Source organism: Hypanus sabinus, chromosome 6, assembly GCF_030144855.1.
Source record: "Hypanus sabinus isolate sHypSab1 chromosome 6, sHypSab1.hap1, whole genome shotgun sequence".
NCBI lineage: Eukaryota > Metazoa > Chordata > Chondrichthyes > Myliobatiformes > Dasyatidae > Hypanus > Hypanus sabinus.
In genome coordinates, this window is record NC_082711.1 from 88,234,577 (window position 1) to 88,254,687 (window position 20,111).

Sequence of the window (20,111 nt, forward strand, 5' to 3'; positions counted from 1 at the left end):
GGTTGTAAGTTGCAGTTGATCTGCCTAGACGAGTGCTGACAGAGGAGATGAAGAAGAATGGTGGAAACAGAGGGATAAAACAAAATAGTGTGGGAAATGTGAAAAGCAGGCTGCAGAAGCTTTAGGAGATTTAGCATAATAGGAAGTGCTGGAAAGGCTTAGCGGAGCAGGTAAAATCTGTGGAGAGAAAAAATCTGAGTTAACGTTTCAATATGACTGCTTCACCTGGAAGAATGAGAATGAGAGGAATTTAATCTTTACTCTGGCAGACAGGAGAGGAGAGGGTGAGAGCAGAAGAACACACCTGAGGCTCCTGTGAAGAGGCTGTATCACTGGTATTCCAATGTTGAGGCTGGACTCAATTCCCCTCTTCACTGACCTGTTACATAATTTCCAGTAGTTTCTTATTTCAATACTGAAACCTATCTCCCAGGGCAGAATAAAGCTCAGTTTGAGATGAAGCCTGTGAATAAAGTCAATAGCTCACATTTAACAATTTTATGAATGTCCTAGAACATAAAACGTAGAACATATACAATGCACAGACAGGCCTTTCAGCATATGATGCCTGTGACTACCACGCCAGTCTAACTAAACCACCTGCTTCTCCCCGGTCCGTTCTCCTCCATTCCCTGCTAGTTAACAAGACTCTTAAATGTTAATATTGTATCTGCTTTCACCACTCCTCCAGCAGTGCATTCCAATCACTTACTGCTCCTTGCATAAAAAAACTCTGGTGGGAAAAGGCTGACTTTCTACCCTCAACTCAAGAGGTTCTGCAGATGATGGAAATCCAGAAGGACATGCACAAAATGCTGGAGGAACTCAGCAGGCCGAGCAGTGTCTATGTAAGTTAAAAAAAAACAGTCGACATTTCTGGCCGAGATCCTTCATCAGGACTGGAAAGGGAGGGAGAAGATGTTAGCATGAGAAGTGGGGGGTGGGGTGTAAGGGAAGGAGGACAGGCTAGAAGATGAGGGGATGATGTCAGAAGCTGGAAGGTGATAGATGGGAAAGATAAAGGGCTGAAGAAGAAGGAATCTGATAGGAGAGAGGAGTGGACAATGAGAGAAAGGGGAGTAGGAGAGTGGGCAAGGGGAGGCATTAGCCAAGTGAGGAGAAGAGGTAAGAAGCTACAGTGAGGGATTGAAGAAGGGGAGGAGAGAGAGAAAATGCTGAAAGTTGAAGAAATCAATGTCAGGTTGGAAGTTACCTGGATGGAACATAAGGTGCTGCTCCTCTGTCCTCAGAGTGGCTCCACCAATGGGTGAGTCCTCTCAAGCCAGGGGAAAAAGTCTAGCTCCCTTCTAAAGATTTCCCCTTGAGAGCAGAGAACTGCAAGATGGCCCCATGCTAGGTGGAACCATTTATAGTGGAGAAGCCTCCTATAGACTGAGCCCACCATCATCTCTGGAGAATGGTCCAGTGCTCCATGTCTCTAGTTCAAGCCCGGTTTAACGTGGCAGTGGTGAGATACATTGATGCTTTAGTGGCAGCAAACAAATCTATTAACGGCTCTATTAATCTGGACAACGATCACTGCAATCAATAGCCTGTAAATCCCATTCAGAAGCTTTGTTTTTGAACTGCCTGTACAGCCCATCATGTTTCTTGTGTTCTGGGGGATTTGGTGAAATGGAGTCTGCGGTGTGGCAGTGCCGTGGGTAGCAGAGCCCAGGACCCACAGCGAGGAGCGAGCTGATGCTCGGCCATTGCTGGGGCAAGCTTGTGGCCGAATTGAAATGGGCCCGCAAGCGAAGAATGGGCCAATGTCTGGCCGATTTAAGTGCAGGGCCATATCAAAAAGGTTGCGGTGTTAGGGCCAGAGCTGAGGGACTGGCTGGAGTTTACTCACTGTTCTATGAGCTTTACTTGTCTCTACACTGAACTGAGGCTGTGCCCTGCAACTAGCAAGCTCCTGGACAGAGTGCAATGATGAACCGTGACTGTCTTCTGTGAGCCTCAGTTCTCAGTGTGATTTGTTTACTTTTTATTGTTTGTACGATCCATTCTTTTTTTGCACATTGGGTTTTGATAGCATTTCTATTGGGTTTCTTTGCTGTTGTGGCAGCCTGTAAAAAGACGAATCTCAAGGTTGCACAGTAGACATACTTAGATAATAATGTACTTCCCACTTTGAACTTTGAAGCCAGTGGCTTTTTCTACCCCCTGCACCCTCCTCCCTGCGTGGCCTACTCTGTGCAGCAGGGTCCAGTGGCTCGTAAATTGTGAGGGGTATGGCCCAGAGGAACTTCCTTGGGTTCTGGCTCATGATCTCCTGGGCAAGCCTCTCATCTGGGACTTCCAGCAGCACGAGTCTCTGGCACCTAGGGGGACGGTCTTGTCACAACCACAGTCTCTGGTGCGAAGGGTGGACGCTTTTGTGGGTGGCTGCTGAAAGGAGTCGGCAATCACGCTCGTGAGTATGCATGCTACAGCCAGTTAGGGTTTCTTTGTGGTTGTATTTAACCACATTCTTTTCATTTCAGTCTTGGCAAGTCTTGGCCACACCACTGCGATGGCAATGCTCCCTGCTTACCTTAGTCCACACTCTGTGAAAGAAGAATATAGCAGACTGATGTTGTAAAGAAGCATTATTAATTTAGTATTAAGTTACTGCTTCTGTGCTGCAGTGTTGCTGTTAGATTTTTAGTCTGAGAGTTTTACTTAGCAACCCTGCCGGCCTAGTGTTTATTATTTTCCTTTTGTTATGCCCTGTTCTTAAATTTCAGTGAACTGTTCATCCCACTTCAGTGTCTCTCCCTCTGCTCCCAGGCCACCATTGCACACTGTGTCACCTGCAGCCAGTAATCAGCTTGGCTGAGAGGCTGTTGTTGTGGCACTGCTCAGCCAGACTTTCAATCTCCCTCCTACACGCTGATGCATCACCACCTTCGATTTGGCCGACAACAATGGCGAATGCTGTTGACCTGTTGCCACGGTACACAGATTGGAGCAGATCCAAGTCGCTCCTCGACAGGAGCTGATATGTTACATCACCAACCTCTCAAAGCCCTTCATCACTGTGGATGTGAGAGCCACTGAGGCAGGTTACCACATTCATTTTGGGCACCAGTATAATTGAAGCCTGCTTAAAGCAGGTGTGTACCACACACTGCCAAAGTGAGCGGTTAAATATTATCAGTGAACTCTCTAGCCAGTTGACTAGCACAGGCCTTCAGTACTCAGCCAGGTACCTGTCTGGGCCAGATGCTTTCCAGCAGTTCACTCTCCTGAAGGATGCCTTAGAGACTGAAATCACACGGTTGTTGGCGGACGTGGGAGTTTGTGAAGGTGTCTCTGTGTTTTGTTAGTCAAAGTGAGCATAAAATTGTCACATCTGTCACTTGGTTTTACTTTGTAGGAGGTGATAGCATTCAAGCCGTTACAGCTGTTGAGCATCCTTCTGTGATTCAAGTTCGGTCCAGAATTACCTTTTCGCATGTGAGATTGGGTATGAGTCACCAAATCCTAAGGACGTTCTACAGGGGCACAATTGAGACCATCCTGACTGGCCTGGTATGGGAACTGTACTCTATACAGGACTCTCGCAGGACTCTGCAGAGAGTGGTGCGGACAGCCCAGCACATCTGTAGATGTGAACTTCCCACTATTCAGGACATTTACAAAGACAGGTGTGTAAAAAGGGCCTGAAGGATCATTGGGGTCCTGAGTCACCCCAACCACAAATTGTTCTAGCTGCTACCATCTGGGAAACGGTACCGCAGCATAAAAGCCAGAACCAACAGGCTCCGGGACAGCTTCTTCCACCAGGCCATCAGATTGATTAATCCCCACTGACACAATTGTATTTCTAAGCTATCCTGACTGCTCTGTTGCACATCTTACTGTGCATACTATTGATTACAAATTACTATAATTTGCACATTGCTCATTCAGACAGTGACATAATGCAAAGATTTTTACTCCTCATGTACGTCAATTCAATTCAATTCAATTCGTACATTTGACCTTGCCCAGTTTTTACTCTGCCTGCAATTCTCCATGCATATTTCCAACTGGTCTACATCCTGATGAATCATAGAACATAGAATAGCACTGCGCTGCTCGGGTACTTTGGCCCACAAGATTGTGCTGACCTATATATACCCAGTCCACAATCATTCTAACTCTTGCCTCCTACATGGGCCATAACCCTCAATTTTTCTTACGTCCATGAACACAAGTGCAGTCTAACCAGATTTTACAGAGCTGCAACGTTAGCTCATGGTTCTTGAACTCAAACACCCTTCTAATGAAAGTCAGCACACCAAATTCCTTGTCATCTTGCACGACAACTTAAGGGACCTACAGGTCTGGAACCCAAGATTCCCCTGTTCCTCCTCACTGCCGTTAATTTTGTTCTCCACCTTTATGTTTAATCCTCCAAAGTGAATCACTTCACACTTTTCCACATTGAGTTGCATCTGCTACTTCTTTGCTCAACTCTGCGTCCTGTCAATATCTTGTTGTAAATCATGACAACCTTCTACACAATCCACAACACGCCTAACCTTTGTGTCATCTTCAAACTTACTAAACCACCTCTCCAGTCCTCATCCAAGTCACTTATAAAAAGCAGTAAAAGCAGAAATCCAAAAACTGATCCCTTTGGAACACAACTAGCCATCGGCCTCCAGACAAAGTACTCTCCATATGTCACCACCCTCTGCTTCTGCAACCAAGGAATTTCTAAATCCACACTGCCTGGTTTCATGGATCCCATGCCTCATGACTTTCTGAGTGAATCTACTACGGGGAATATTTGCAAATGCCTTACTGAAATCCATATATGTTGCATCAACTGCTCTACCTTCATCAATTTGTTTTGTCATCTTCTCCACTAATAAGTCTATGCCTTTCCACATGCAAATCAACTATGTCCCTAAGAACATTCTCTAATAATTTCCTTACCAGTGATATAAGGCTGACAAGGCTATAATTTCCTGGCTTTGACTCTATTTCTCTAGTCTACCACATCATTTACAAAATTGCAATAATCTCCTTTTATCCTTCTGCTTAAGAAATGTAAATATCTTCAAGAAGTTCCGAACCTGGACATTGTAAAGTCATTTACACGTGGGGAGAGGGGGAAGATAAGGGGAGACAAAGGTGAAGGGTCATGTATTGGAAGATATAATGTGATGCTACAAGAAATACTTAAGTATTTGTGATGCTTTCATAGGTGTACGGGTCAAAACTTACAGAAAGCTGTAAATCACAGCTTGGTTCTGCAGGGAAAGGTGAATTTGGGGTCTTTGAAACTGACTGTGTGCTCACAGAGCCATGTCATTCGCCAGTGAGTCGCTGACCTCTCACTTGTCCAGAAGCCTATTGCATTTTTATTTTTAGTTCAAGAAAAGTCTTTAAACATTTTTTGCTTTCTTGAAGAAAAATGCAATTGAGTTAAATACTGGCTTGCGGACCTAGTGTTTTGTTATTAATTTTTACTAAAGACAAAATGGCAGCCCGGTGATAGGCGAGTACACTTTTCGATTCCTAACATATGCCTGAAGCATAAGGAAAAAATAAATTCAATTAAGTAAATTAAATTTCAATCAGCTTGAGAGAGTGCTGAGAAAATTTACAACAATATCTCTGGGACTTGAGGACCTGAGTTATTGGGGAAGATCGAATAGGTTAGGACATCATTCCCTGGAGCGTAAGAGAAAGAGGGGAGATCTCATAAAGGTTTACAGAATCATCAGGGGTATAGATACAGTGAACAGGCTTTTCTCTTTCGGGACGGATGAGACCGCAACTGAAGGTCACACGTTTAGGGTGAAAGGTGAAATATTTAAGAGGAACCTGGGGGAAAACTTCTTCACTCAGAGGGTCTGGCAAGTGTGGAATGTGCTGCCAGCGTAAATAGTAGATGTGGGTTCAATTATAACATTTAAAAAGAAAGTTGGGTAAGTACATAGATGAGAGCAGTTTTGAGGACTATGGATTGAGTGCAGGAAGATGGGTACAGGCTGGCACTGGCTTGGTTTGGCCTAACTGCCCGTTTCTATGCTGTGGTGTTCAATGTCTCTATGACCACAAGCTGTATACTACAAAAGCTTGAATGTTTTCATATACACATTCAAACGTTTTAAATGAAAATGAAATGTTTTAATTTCTTCTTCCCCTCTTCAATGCTGCTTGGTCTGCAGAGCGTTTCCTGCATTCTTGATTAACATGGAGTAGTTCTAGTTTTATTGAGCAAAAACATGTTATATTCAAAACGATCGTTAGATGGCAGTGTAATCCACATAGTTTAACATTAAATATCAAAATTCTGCTACCCTTCTACATATTCAAATACAAGGAAGCATTTATTTAGGTTTTGTAAATTAGTTCCAACAGGATTTAAACAAGCATGTGTCCAAATCGGTCTTTATTTTCCATTGTTAGAAAGCGCGAGTCGGTTTTGTGTTTATTTGTGTATAATGTAAATGCTCCGGTTTATTTTTCGAGTTGTAAGCCAGCATCGTGACTATCTTCAAAAAGAATTTCGAAAGCGCTGTTCCAGCCAACCCTAAACCTGTGCCTGACTCAGAATAGTGAATGTGGTCGACATACGTAAACCAGTCTCCCCAAACCTAGTTTGCAAAAGGAGTAGATAACATGCACATTAAACAAAAAATTCCTGACCTCAGAAATGCATTACAGAAATCTAACACTGAATTTCAATTTGTATTTTTGTTTTTATTTTTCAATGGTAATTTCGGTAAAAACCAAAGGAGTGTTCATAAAACGGACGTTAGATGTTACAGTGCACATGAACCAGGAGTGAGCTGTTGAAGAAAGATCTCACCTTACTTGCACAAACATCGCTTATAAACACGGTGACTATCAAAAACATAGGGCAGGTACGCCCTTTGCAACCCTTATGCCCCGAAAATGAAAATCGTGTAACACGGGTGTTTCCAGAGGCTGCGTCTGCGTGTCCACCATCGATTAAATTACCCTTTTGAATGGGCAATAGCTGGTCTACATGTTAAACGTACTTTTATTACCATGTAAATTGTAATATTATCCTGCAAAGAAGCCAGTTGTGAATTATAACTTTATATGCCGATACGTAATCTCTTGAGACTAAAAACTGTCGTATTATGTCATTCAAAGCAAGCGATTCCAATTCAAAACAAAATGTCGTGGCTTTAATGGAAGATCCGACGCCAAAGAAAAATCAACTCCAGATTCTCCTGTTGTCAATTTATATTTAAAATGTTAACTGACAACCAGCGTGGCGGGGAATTAAGATCTGGTTTCCCGGAAAGGCAGAAATGCCAACGGCCCGCGGTGAAAGCTGCCTTTGTTATTAGACGTCGTGCTGTGGGTGTTATTTACCAACAATCGCCTTACAACGACTTCATACTTTTGTATTTTAAGTCCTATGTTGCTTCGTGTTTAAGAAACTTTGAGCATGGTGTTAAACGAGTTGAGCGAGTTGGGGTGTTACTGGTGGCTGGTTGCAGTATCCAATGGAACACATCCATCTAATGCGTAATAGCGCAATTAAGAACTTAACCAAGACTTTGCTGAGTCCCAGCCACAGTCTGCCCGATTCCTGTAGCACACACAGCTATGTCTACATAGATCACTCCCATCTCCATCCCCCTCCCCCCCCCCGCGCGCACACACACACACACACACACATACACACATACAAACACAGAGGCATCGACCTCGGGGCTATGACAGCAATATTCGATCGCAAGGTACCCAGCATCCGGACAGATCAACAGGGTACTTTTCAGCACAGCATGCACCACCCGTCGCAGGAATCGCCGACTCTCCCCGAGTCCACGGCCACCGATACGGGTTACTACAGCTCAGGCGGCCCTCATCACGGCTACTGCTCGCCTTCGTCTTACGGCAAAGTCCTCAACCCCTACCAGTACCAATACCACGGAGGGAACAGCTCGGCCACCACTTACCCCGCCAAAGCCTACCACGACTACAGCTACCCCGGCCATTACCACCAGTACGGCGCGTACAGCAGGGCACCGCCAACATGCAACCAGCCAGGTATGGAGCCATTTTTTTCCACCACTTCTTCGCTAATTTCTCTAGCACCTCTTGTTTGTTCAGCAGCCACAGAAATGCTTTCCGCACCCCGGAACAGTCTCATCAATCCAGCACCCCTTTCTCTCAGAAGTTCTCACTTGCTCGGCGGGAGCAGTGAGCGATTTGTAAATTCGATTCCCCGTGGAATTTTCACTGGAGACTTGGGAGAGGACGCCAGCCGCTGACCTATCGAAAGTCGCGGCAGTTAAAAATATAGAGAGACAGATGTGAGCAGTTTATGGCACTAGCGTAAATAAATAGAGCTTCCCTACGTCCACTCCCGGCTTGTTTGTCTTAAAGTGTCGCTGTTTTTTATATCAAAAGGAGCAGATCGCTTTTGTGTTTTTTTCCGGCGGTAAATCCATGCCGGAAGACATCAGCTTGTTTTTTTTATATATAAAGTAGGACGTGTACAGGAAAACAGGATTTTTACATGTGAATGGGATTTAAGTAGAGGTTTAGTCGACAGTAAGATAACGACCCGCATTCGTTATGAACGTCCGGAGTGCCGGGGCAAAACATCCTTTCTGTTCCCCGGAGCATTTTATGCCCCAATCCCCACCGCGGTTTATTCTGGCGTGGTGCTGGTGAGCGCGTTTCGTTCAAATCTTACAGAGCTAAAGTGTGGATTTTCGATTTCAGATAAAGGGCTTGCCGAGCCCGAGATCCGGATGGTCAACGGGAAACCGAAGAAGGTTCGAAAGCCCCGCACCATCTACTCCAGTTTCCAGCTGGCAGCTCTGCAGAGGCGCTTCCAAAAAACCCAGTATCTGGCCTTGCCTGAGAGAGCCGAGCTGGCGGCATCACTGGGGCTCACTCAGACCCAGGTAAGGCCAACGATCCCAGCATCTCGCCCAACCAGTGTGCAGTGCCGCTTAGTGCCGCATTGGCGAACACTCCCGGGTAGAATCGGCCGCATTTCTGAGTGGCTTCGCCAGCTGCTGTGCGTTGTATCTAGGAGAATATAGGAATCCTAGATTAAACGAGGGTCTGGTCCTAGCAGTGGCAAACATAAATCTGCGAAAGGCATACTCAGAAACTTTAGCTGTTCCGGAATGGCTTCGTTCCCCCTGACTAATGTAATGCCCCCGACATAAACTTAAATCCGAGTGTTTCTATGTATGGGCTACAGTTGACGCGACTCAACTTCTTTATTATTTCAGCAGTGTTCTCTCTCTCCCCCTCCCTTTCTCTCTATCTATCTATCTCTCTGTTTCCTCTCTCTCTCCCCCTCTCTCCTTTCTCTCTCCCCCTCTCTCCTCTCTCCTCTCTCTCTCTCCCTCCCTCCCTCCCTCTCTCTTACCAAACGCGTTCTAGTGGCGAGGGTGTGATAATTCTATACTATACTTCCAGCTCGACCGACCATTAAAAACTCGTTCAAATTAAATATAACTCTTACTTATTAAACTCCTAATCTCACCATAAGTCGCTTGGAAATTATATTGTTGATTTTGAAAGGGACGTTGCATTTTTTTAAAAAAAATGTTGGAACTTAAAACTATTTGCTTTCCTGGCGACGCATTTTTTAAAAACCAAAGCTGCGTGTGATATAGAGAAGGATAATACAAATATCGAGAGGGTGAGGGGTACTTTATTTGCGTGTTTTCAATCTAATTTCTGCCGTTGATCTGCATTTTTTAAAAAACTATTATTTGTAGTAAAATCGCCGCCACGAATTCGGCCCGAGTGCGCTAAAATCTCGCATGACTAATTAGACCTGGAATAAAAGGATCTCAATTCCGAGAGTACGAGGTGAAGAGCAGATTAAACTAGTGTGACATATGTCAAAAGACACAAGCGAGCAATAAAATAGGTGGGGTGGAGACAGGCAAGTTGTGGTGGTTGCATGCTGCATTTAAAAAAAACAATGGTCTTATTTTCTCGCAATAAAACCTCTAACAGATACTTAAACAGAGACTTGTTTACAATATAAACTAGCTACTAAAAGAATCGATGCGAAAATTTACCAATTGACTTGAATTGCTCATGCAGCCTTTCGGCGGTAATATAGCTTTGCTTGATTTATCGCTGCTTTGTGATCAATTAATTAGTTGATTTAATTTACTTTAACAGGTTAAAATATGGTTCCAGAACCGAAGATCAAAAATCAAGAAGATCATAAAAAACGGGGAGATCCCCCCAGAGCACAGCCCTAGTTCCAGTGACCCCATGGCCTGCAATTCTCCCCAGTCCCCTGCTGTCTGGGAGAGTCACAGCTCCTCAAGAGTTGTTCACACTCATCAACCTCCCAGTCACAATCCATCCCCTGCGGGCTACCTGGAAAACACCTCTTCCTGGTATTCAAATCCCAATGCTATTCATTCCCACCTGCAGTCTGCAAGCTCGCTACATCATCCACTAGCTTTGGGATCTGGGACAATTTATTAACCTGAGGTATATTCCGAAAAGGATTGATCACGGCCCGACAGACGGTGGAGGTATACAAAGAACTGCGGACTTGTTCAGTGGGAATCCTGAGACATCAAACTCTGCACCCGAGCGACATTTCTGACACTGTCCACTTGTTGGGTGCATTTCTGTTCTCTACATTTCAAAGAGATGTACTACTTTCCCAACGGACTTCATGGCCAATATGGACACTGTCAACGGTGCCTTTCATTAGTAGGCTTCGACCCCCCCAACATTACTGGACTTTTCAGTAGCATCTATTCTGTACATACGTGTAGATAGTTGGATTAAACTGTATATTCTGTTTAAATAAAATTATTGACTCTTCGGACAACATCACTGTTGGAAGCTTATTTCATACAAATCATGTGGCCAGGTTATTATGTAATTAACAAATGCTTAAATGTAATTTAACAGTGTTCAGAAATGGTAGCTATGGAAGCACTCAAAAGACTGACCAAAGTGTTTACTGGGAAACTAAAATGTATCTGTTACGTTTAATTTGCAAATAAACTATTAAGCCTCAAGCCATAATATTAATTGAGAAAGTACTCTCCTGGATTTGAAAAAGGAGATTGCAACAATCAGAGCAAATAGGTTTAAATGAATGGATCTAATTCTAAGGGGTGTTCCAATGCTTTCCGTTCCTCTTTTTACAGAAGCATGCGTTCTATCTTTCGGAGATAATTAACCTGTATTTGAAAACAGACATTTAACTTTTGTTGCTTTATCTTGTCTAATAATTATAAAATCATGATCAAATTGGGTCCGGATTCAAATTTCTGAACCTGGCGCTGTATTATCCTACAACAGAATCAGAGGGAATATATATATAAAAAGGATTGAATAAATTATTCCTACGGAAACGCAAACATAAGCAAATGGAACATGGGTGTAATTTAAGTAAGAAAGTTCAATTAAAACAAGCCGGGCTCGTCACAATCTTAATTTCTAAATAACCATGCCGATTTACGTGCTTTAAATTATGTTCAAGATATGTCCGAAGCTTTGAAAACCTATGTTACTGCTTGGCCGAGTATTCAGTCAAATATCCTAGAGATACAGAACCAATGTAAGAGGTTGAGTAGTCACGGTGCATATTTTGTACCAGCGTGGCACTTTGTGTTGGTCACAAGGCAGAGTAATATTTCCATTGCAATTCTCAAATAGCAAAGGGGCAATATCTCAGATACTAAGTTGTTGTTGGGTTATTGTCCTTTATAATAACATGTGCTTTAGTTTCTTTATCCCACTCAGCAAGTTGATAACAATTGTACCGAACTAGCGCGTTTTGAGATAAATTAATTACATTTCTCTATAAACAACGTCTACAGCACGTTGATCTTAAACTCCCATAACTTTTAAACGATTCGTACAAAAAGAATTACAGCAAATATGCTTGTTAAGAGATACGATCGCCCACGTTAAGATAGCCAACCTTTCGAATCCAATTCTGGTGTTCTTTACGTCAATTATTTTGAAATGGATTTTGAACTTAACTGAGTAAATGTGGGTTTTATTCTGAGCCCGTGTAGTCATATATTTTTTAGAAAACTTGAGGGTATTAGCTGGTTGTATAATGTGAGTTAATTCCATTTTATGTAACAACCCACCAGCAGAGCCAACGATGGCGATAATTGGGTCAACTCACAAATGCATTGGATCTTTATGTCAAAAGATTGATGGCCACAGACTTTTTATTATGTACCGGGCCTGTACATAACAAAGTCCAGACAGATGGAGTTGCACAAGAGAGGACCTGACGACTTGCTATTGGTAACAAAGTAGAGCGAGCATTATAAAGCTATAAATACTCTGTTGGTTTTGTGATTTGTCCATTGCTGCTCCGTCTTGGCGGAAGCGTGAGGACTGGCTGGTGGCGAGGCGAACTTAGTAAAACCTTCATAATATTGAGAGACATGTTGTACATCCTCGGGCGACGGAGAGATCGCATAGATATGCAAGCATATTAACAGCCGCCTATGGAGGTGGATGGGAAATATTAGTGTCTACAATGTGATCTCCGCCTATTAAATATATAAAATAATTTCAAAAGGAAATAGTGTATGAAGCCCACCTGAACGTATATTTATGGGAATTAGTTTAATGCCGATATGTTTTAACACAATCATAAGAATCTAGCCGATGTTACATTATCACGAAGAACATCTATTTTCATTAACTGTTGAAGCACATCGACATGTCAGTAAAACTCTGTTAAATCGAGGATGTCTAATCAGGTTGTAAACGTTGGTAAGAACATAGCACCGCATAGCACAGACCCTTCGGCCCGTAATGCGCCGACTCTTCACCTACTCCAAAATCAATTTAACCCTTCCCGCCCACGTGGCCCTCCATCTTTCTTTCATCCATGTGCCTAAATAAGAATCTTGTAAATGTCCCTAAAGCATCTGAATCCACTAGCACTCCTGGCAGCGCACCTACGTATGTAAAAAAACTGCCTCTGTCGGAATCTGCTATTCTGTGAAGCGATCAAGGATACATTTGAAAAGCAACCTTCTTGCCTTAAGGCAGTAAAGTATTTTAGGTGGGGCGGGCTCTTGCCGCTGGAATTGGGTTATGTTCGCTTTTCTGGTAGCTAAGCTCTCCCGGAGACTGGCTTGCAGACTTCCCGCAGACTTTCTTTCTCTTTGTGTAGCCCACAATTAGCAGCTTTGAGTGGCAGAGAGGAGCCGAGAGGGCGGCAGTTGAGATCACAGAGAGCCGCATTCTTGTGGGGGCAGGCCGGCTCCAGTACAGCGCTGCTCCCGGCCACAGCCTGACTCAACCAACACACGTTTGATTCTTTAGAAAAGTAATCTAAAAATAATACATTTAACCATTTTCCGGCGCGGATCCTTAACTACATACAGTCCTGTGTGTACATACAGGCGCACACGCACAGAGTAACATACGTATATACCTGCACGCACATGAAGCGAAATGAACACATATCTATTGGAGATGAGTCCACAGATACTCAAGTCAGGTACCTGGGCTTGCTAGAGAAACGCTGACAAAAGGCATGAGAAAATGACCACGATTGGTGCCTTTCCTCAAGAACCCACAGGCTGCGCAAAATAAACATACAATATGAAATAATGTTTCTCACTTATTAACGATTGAAAACTAATTATTTATTCATCTTATATTTTTAATGAGTTGATATCTCCTGAAAGGAATTACCTTCATCAAAAACGGACTGTCCTTGTTCTTTTTAATTAGAGTGGGTAAGCACGGCATGGCTCCAGGGAGCTTTCATTTTCTGTTGATGCGTTTTGTTTTAATGGTAAAGTATCTAGGCAAACAAAATGGAAATATGCGATGAAGATAGAAGAGTGTGCAGACGTTGGCGTCTTTGCTTCGCAGCTTATTAACCCTGACTGTTGCGGCCTTCTACTGTTACCGGGTTTGGGATCGCATTAACTCGTCCTTTACTACTATATTGCAGGCGAGGGAAAATGAATAACATACAGTCTGTTGACGTTATTCTATCCCTCCAGCAATCGAAGCATTTTAAAGCTGTCAAATCACAACCCATTTTAATTGTTAAACTGCATGTCCAACGACAAGCTTGGCTTGCTGTAATTGGATACGGCATGCAACGGCAATGTTTAAAGTCTGTGAATGCGACTGTAAGATTTAAGTATCTAAGAAATACGGCACTTGGCACATTTTACTGCAGGAAATACAGCCCCGGCTAATTACTCTCATCTTGTATTATGCAACCACAATCAAGTTTAGTGTCACTACGTCAAGTTTAGTATCTGAATTGTTTACGGGGTGCAAAGGGGAGGGAGAGCGTCCTTTTGTGTGGGTCGTTTTCGAGCACTCTGCGTGGATAGACAGAAATTCGTGGAAAAGTTAAAGCTTCATCCACAACCATTTTCTGAAACCAAACTTCGCCTCAAACTTGCACCTTATAATCATCCGTGCATTTTAACTTAAATAATAGTTAAAGTTGAACGTGTGTTCGCGTTTGAAATAAACAGATTACCCGGCACGCATCCAAATAGATCTTAACAGGGAGTAACTGCATAAAGGACTTGGCATAGAAGTGGTGTGTGTCGGGGCTGGAAGAGGGAGTGGGGATTAATTTATTAAAATCTTCACACAAGATGCGAAGAACAATCGGATTATGAACGGAAGGGAAATGTCTCTTGTTGGTCTATGTGCTGGTTTCTTGTTCTCACCGTTTCTGTTTTCATTCTGTGGTAATTTCTCCTTTAATCCTGTGTTGATACTCACAACCATTTAATTCGCTGGTACTAAAGCGAATATTGGTTTTAGGATACATACTTAGCAGCGTGAATTATTTAGGTGACAATGTTTCTGAAAATGCTGAGGAATGTTACATAGTTGTAGAGATATTTTTCCCTCGACGAAATCATGGATAAATGTGGTATAATCTTAACAAATCGTTGTGCCTACGTGTGGGAGATGTATTCTGTCTGGAAGTCAAGTTGGGCGATAAAACAAGAAGCAAATCTCTAAACTTGGAAAGGTGCTGACACTAGGCCAGTTCCAAATAACAACGTGCTCCCCATGCTCAGTGTTTATCAAACAAAGATTCGATGTTGGAATTTATTTTGTTGTAATCTTTTCCCAAGACACGTGAAGGACACCGCGCAGGAACATTACCTTTCAAACCCGATCTACCAGGCCGAGGACGTGAGCGGACCGCGACCCAGTTTATGAAAAGACTGCAGGATGTATCGTGTGCAATTTAAAATTCACTTTACCATTTGTCCATCGAATCAGGGAATTGGTTGCTTATGTTTCAGCGTCACACATGCGAACAACATCAAGAAAGCGATGCATTTTGTCGCAAATTTGCAAATATTCAGACGCTCTGATTAGTGACACTACACACTCTGACACGGTAACTCACGCGTTCTCTCATGAAACGTGGTTTGCATTTCTTCTTTGCATTCACATTTGTTTCTTTCCACTTTTCGACTGCAATTTCGCCCGCTGAGAACAGGTTCGATTAACAATGTGCGTTTTCCACTCAACAGCCATCTGTTCTGTGCAGATAACGGAGAAAATAGCCGGAGTGGACAGTTGCAGCGCTGTAATAACTCGTAGTAATTATCCCTCAGTCTGGATTAAGATGTTATTATCATAATCTGGACATTTACAATTGCCTATAATTTGCAAAGATGCGCCTCTCCTTGATTACAGTAGTTTTTATAAACCCAGTCATCCCCAAAATACTGACAGTAATAATAGCTAATTTTGCTGGCAATATAAGAAGTAGTGGGGTGTGCAAACAATTTCACACCTGGGTATGTTCCACTCAACCGGTAGAGCCAGCGCTTCTGCCCGGTTATACAGCACAAAGGTTTGAACCGTCGCAAAAACACTTGGTTCACAATGTCCTTTGATGGAAGGTTGGAAGGATATGTACTTGGAACAGGCGTGCACTGGCAGGTGTGAAACTCGCTCAGTATGTATAGTTATGTATAGTTATATATTAAGAAATTTCATGATATCTTCTTGATGAAGGTAGGTGAGTTTATGCCTGAGGAGAAGGGAAAGGGAAAGTGTTTGCGGTTTTGGGAATAACTCGGGACTTCCCACTTGACGTTGATCCCTTGTGGAATGGATACTTCCTCCGGACAATAAGACCAAGAGTGGTCGAATACTCGGATAGAGTAAGTTGAATGCTTGCGAGGGATGGACTCAATACAAAATGTTTGACAGATTATATATGTTGCCATGTTCTGCTGTGTTGCGGCATCTTGCATTGAACATATTGCTCCAAGGCAACCTGGGGAAGACAATCATCGGGAGCCCAAGTCTGTCTGTCTGCTTGCATGTCTGTCTGCCTGTCCATCCGTCTATCTACAGTAGCTATCTACCTACTTATCTGTCTACTTATGTACCTACCTACCTATGCTTGTCTAATTGTGCAATACTCATACAATGGTCAAGCAGTGCGGAAATGACACATGCAGCTGACAACAGTGCTGAGATATTACAAATCCGGGCAATGTAGGTGAACAGAATATTCTCTAAAGGTCTGACTGGTGATCTTGTTAACCACTCATGATCTCGAAAAAAATATATCAAGTACATTTATTTTGTGGTAAAATACAGTTGCTACCATTATCATAGGGAATCTTTTCGACTATGCACATGGCGTGCAAATCCTTCCCTAACGTTTCCAAGTAATACTTTGTTTTCCTTTTGTGAAACAGTGTTTTGCTTTATGGTGTCGAGACAACTATCAGGCGGTAGTGATGCTGGTAGGAAAATCTTGCTTCGGAGGAGCCGAAGCGGGAGGGTTAAACATGGCTTTGTATTTCGACTAACTTTTCCCGAGGCAGCTCACTTCGTTGGCTTAAATTATGTGGCGTGTTCACTTTTAGAGGAAGCTGTGGGATATTTTAATGCCGTTTTATTCGTGTCTGGGAGAGTTGGAGGGTGGTAGAGAGAGATATAGAGAGAACACATTTCATACTTAACTCTTCAGCGCTGCATTTATGATCTCAGCCCAGTTCACATGCGGGACGTCAGAAGTTATTTCACATTTGCTTCGCCTGCCATTTCCATTGCTCCACATCAGGAGTCGGTTCGAGGGTCAAGCGGAAATGCAACTTCAGCCCGAACAAAAATGGTAAAATTAACTTGAAATTCTGGTGTGCGTTTTTTAATATATAAAACAGACGCAGTGGGGGAATGGGATGTAAATGGTTATGGTTTTTCTCCCTACAGCCCCCAAACACACACACACAAAAACAAGCAACTCTTCGGAGGGGGCGGGCGTGATCGGAAACGCACTGAGAATCTGCAACTATACATGATATTAAACTTTATCTCAGATCTCAGATTGTTGACTCATTAGAGGAAGGCTGGGCCTGTCCTGTTTGTACTTTGTAACTTTTCATTGCAAAATTCAGTTCCAACCAAATGGTTCCAAGGGAACGAGGAACACTTATGCTGGAGAATGTGTGCGGTTCTCACCGTTCCAGAGAAGTAAGCTTAACGTTCGGATCCAGAAATTCGCTGCATGCTGTCCTTTCCTTCTGAATCGTGTTCACTCTCTTTGGGAGTTCAACACTAAGCGGGGCAAATGAGCCTTGAGTAATACGTTTCCTTTTTTAGCTAGAGGAACCGAAGCGGCTACACAAATGAAGAGAGTAAAATGTCCCCCCCCCCCCCCACGTTTTCTCTTCATTGCCTCGTAAAACAAGCGCTAAATGCCCACTAATGTGACATTCATATGCCATCCACACGGGCTTGAAATCTTACCTGCAGATTTCACTTAACGTTTAAAACTTCTAATAGAAAGTCCGAAATACAAGAGAAATATCAAATCGCTTTATTTATTTTACTTTGATTGAAGTCTAAAAATTGATTTTAATTTGGAAGCAATTGTAGCCAAAGACACAATAAAGATTCACAATGTCGTTGGCTGATCTTCCTAATGAAAATATATTGTATAACTTTAGTGGTGTTGATTTACATTTAATTTATGAGCAATCTTCACCTTTTTATAAATACATAGTTTATTTACCATAGATCTCGGTTGCATATAGAGAGAAATTAGATTAAGATATAATCTGTAGCGTATTTGTTTCTCATTCTATGCTTCATTAGATGAATTATCTCATTTTGATCGCACACCTGTTATGTTAAGATGCTCCAGATTTTTCCTGTCTCATTTTTAAAGACACCGTTAAAATATTAGCCTACGGGATAATATTTGATAAGAGACAGTGACGAATACAGGGGGCGTTGCATCGCTTAGAAGAACTATATTTATGCAGCGAACACAGCGACAGATAAACAACACGGATGGGAATTTGATGGCAGTTCATTCCGTCTGTTCAGCAACTTGATCTTGGATTCCAAATGGAAATACCACCAAAAGTCTTGGATGTGAAATTGGAAAGTTATAATCATGCTTGTTCTGTAAACGCACAGGTGTATATGCATTTCCCCCGATGCGTTATAACGTCAACCAGATGCCTAATAGCAAAACCAAAATCACACCTATTCGAACTCGATGCACTCACTCAATAAACTAGGTACATTATAATCTGGAAAATACAATGTCTTGAAATCGCGACTTTAATAGAAAATTTGCCCAGAAATGCATGAAATGTGTTTTGTATTTACCTTGTGCCAGTAGAATTGTGGACCAACCTCACTTATTTTAGAATCTTTTTTCATCCTACTTGTCAATCCAATTCTGTTCGAATAATTCCACAAATTTCATCCACTTCTTAAATAGTTGTGCAATTAAAATATATGTTAAGATTATTAAAAAGACTGGCATATGCTTTACTTGAATTATACAAATGTACCATTGTGCAGGTTTTCTCGGAATTACATGCAAAATGTTTCTCCAGAACCATCATTTGAAGTTCATTTTCTTTTGCAGATGTCTGCTCCTTTTTTGCTAGGTCTAAAAGCCTCTTTAACTGGTTTCTGAATAACACAACGTTCTATTCTTTCTCTTTTGTTTAATTCTTCTTCTTCCTGAATTTAAATAACGATACCTCTTTAGTATTAAAAGTGGAAGAAAATTACATGTAATTACCTTTGACTGTAAAAACGCTGTAATCAGCGGGCTACATCAAAAATTACCCTAATTATAGTCGCTTTTATGATGGTCTAAACCTTTCTCGCGAATAATACGGTAAATTGTAGCAAGTATCAGCTTTAAATTGGACGGGGCTGCAGCTGGAGGTTTTTGTTTAGTATTGATCGTGTTGGATTTTTACATTAGATTTTCTCAGTTCGTGAAAAGCAGTCAATATTGCCAGTGGAGTGGCGAGTCCATTAGATGAGATCAGAACCGTGGCTGATAATAGGACTCTGTAATTTACTTCCTTGGTTGCTCACAAGAACTAAACAACTATATATCAGTAAGTAATAATGGTTCTGTACATACTGTCAGTTATTGTCATTTTGGAATTTTGGATGTGTCTTTTCTTTGTCAATTGAGATCAATGGCCAAGTTTCAAAGGCTTTCAATTTGATGTTTATAGGACCTTGGTTACATAGCTTCTGAACACAGCATGATCCTTTTAAAAAAAAACATTTGCTTGTTCTAACATAGTTAAAATATTCATGTGAGAATCGCAGTTTATTCTAACGGCCACTCGAACGTTCACAAAGAGTGCGCGTGGTTTCAAATTGTGTAGCGGTTTGTATTCCCCCACTGTGGTCATTGTTGCAAACTAAGTTATGGAGGATGTCATGATATTGCTTTAGAATTTAATAAGTTGGCTTAAAGCAACGAGATTGAAATGTTAATGGCGTTTATAATTGGTGATGGTATATCTCTTACTGATATGTAGGTATGATGTTCTGACATTTTCATCCTGCAGTGCCTCCCTGAATGCAATTTGAAAGCAAACATCACGCTTTCCCTTTCAAAGCGGTATAGGTTTTACCACACGGGGACTATTATCAATGGCCTATGTATCCTTGAAGTGAAATTCCTTATTTGTACTTTTTAATGAAGTTAACCACGAGACACATTGACTTTTTATGATTTATTACTCAATATGAAAAGCAACATAACCCATATAAACTATGTACAACTAAAATTAAACAATATATACATACAACGTGAATTTTATCTGCTTCCAGTGCGTCTTAGCATCACCAACCTACGCTGTTTTAAAACC

The 20,111-nt window shown here is 42.1% G+C and overlaps 1 protein-coding gene across 1 annotated transcript; it reads left to right on the forward strand.

Moving 5' to 3' along the window:
- The first annotated feature begins 7,660 nt into the window (after positions 1-7,660).
- On the forward strand, positions 7,661-10,833 carry dlx5a (distal-less homeobox 5a). Its single transcript, XM_059971349.1, has 3 exons — positions 7,661-8,016; positions 8,698-8,882; positions 10,129-10,833. Exons 1-3 carry the CDS (start codon positions 7,683-7,685, stop codon positions 10,441-10,443), a joined length of 834 nt encoding a protein of 277 aa, XP_059827332.1. The 5' UTR covers positions 7,661-7,682; the 3' UTR covers positions 10,444-10,833.
- The last annotated feature ends 9,278 nt before the right edge of the window (positions 10,834-20,111 follow it).